This window comes from Penaeus monodon, chromosome 29, assembly GCF_015228065.2.
Source record: "Penaeus monodon isolate SGIC_2016 chromosome 29, NSTDA_Pmon_1, whole genome shotgun sequence".
NCBI classification, from domain to species: domain Eukaryota; kingdom Metazoa; phylum Arthropoda; class Malacostraca; order Decapoda; family Penaeidae; genus Penaeus; species Penaeus monodon.
In genome coordinates, this window is record NC_051414.1 from 37,731,786 (window position 1) to 37,732,477 (window position 692).

General features: G+C 39.7%; 1 protein-coding gene across 1 annotated transcript in view; it reads right to left on the reverse strand.

Annotated features, from left to right (window-relative positions):
• Positions 1–284: 284 nt before the first annotated feature.
• Positions 285–692, reverse strand: part of LOC119592237 (carboxypeptidase E-like) — a 28,024-nt gene continuing 27,616 nt past the window's right edge. The window contains exon 11 of the mRNA XM_037941069.1: positions 285–633. Coding sequence (XP_037796997.1) covers positions 538–633 — 96 coding nt within the window. The 3' untranslated portion in view covers positions 285–537. The remainder of the gene's footprint in view (positions 634–692) is intronic.

The window sequence follows — 692 nt, forward strand, 5'->3', positions numbered from 1 at the left end:
GATGGAGGTATGATGAGGTGGCTGGCTCATATATCGAAAAAAAAAAATTATTATTATATTAATCAGCCGAACTCAACCAACGATAGATAACGGATATCTGAATGATTAAATAAATTATGAATTTACTTGAGAGACCCGAGATAAAACGAGGCTTTAGCTTTATGTAAATCAGATCAAATCACGTGTACCTCACTAATGGTCGATAAATAACTGATAAGTAAATAAGTGCTAATTCATTTATCCCTCAGATGTTCAGAGACCCGAGGGCGAATAAATGAGGCATAAAAATCCCAGAGGTTAATATAATCCAAGAGAAATTTTCTGCATTAGATGACAATTAATCAAATCAAGAAACCAACCAGCCAACTAATCAGTATCACTTAACCAGCGACTTAGATATTCGATAGACAAAATGGAGATAGAGAAAATAAATTCATATTCCATCATCCCGACAAACGGGGCGAAACAAAATATAATGACCAAAGGTGGTTCATTCTACGGGTGTTGTTGTGACTCGGGTTCCGGAGCTTCGGGGCTTCAGTAGCGGAGGCGGTTGAAGCTTCGAAGTCGTCCCAGTATCTCTTCCTCGAGAGGCAGCTCCTCTTGGGGCATTGGGTAGTCCTCGTAGATATCCTGGAGAGAAATTGGGATTTGATAAATTTGTGGAAGAGGAAACGGGATAGAGGGTGGCT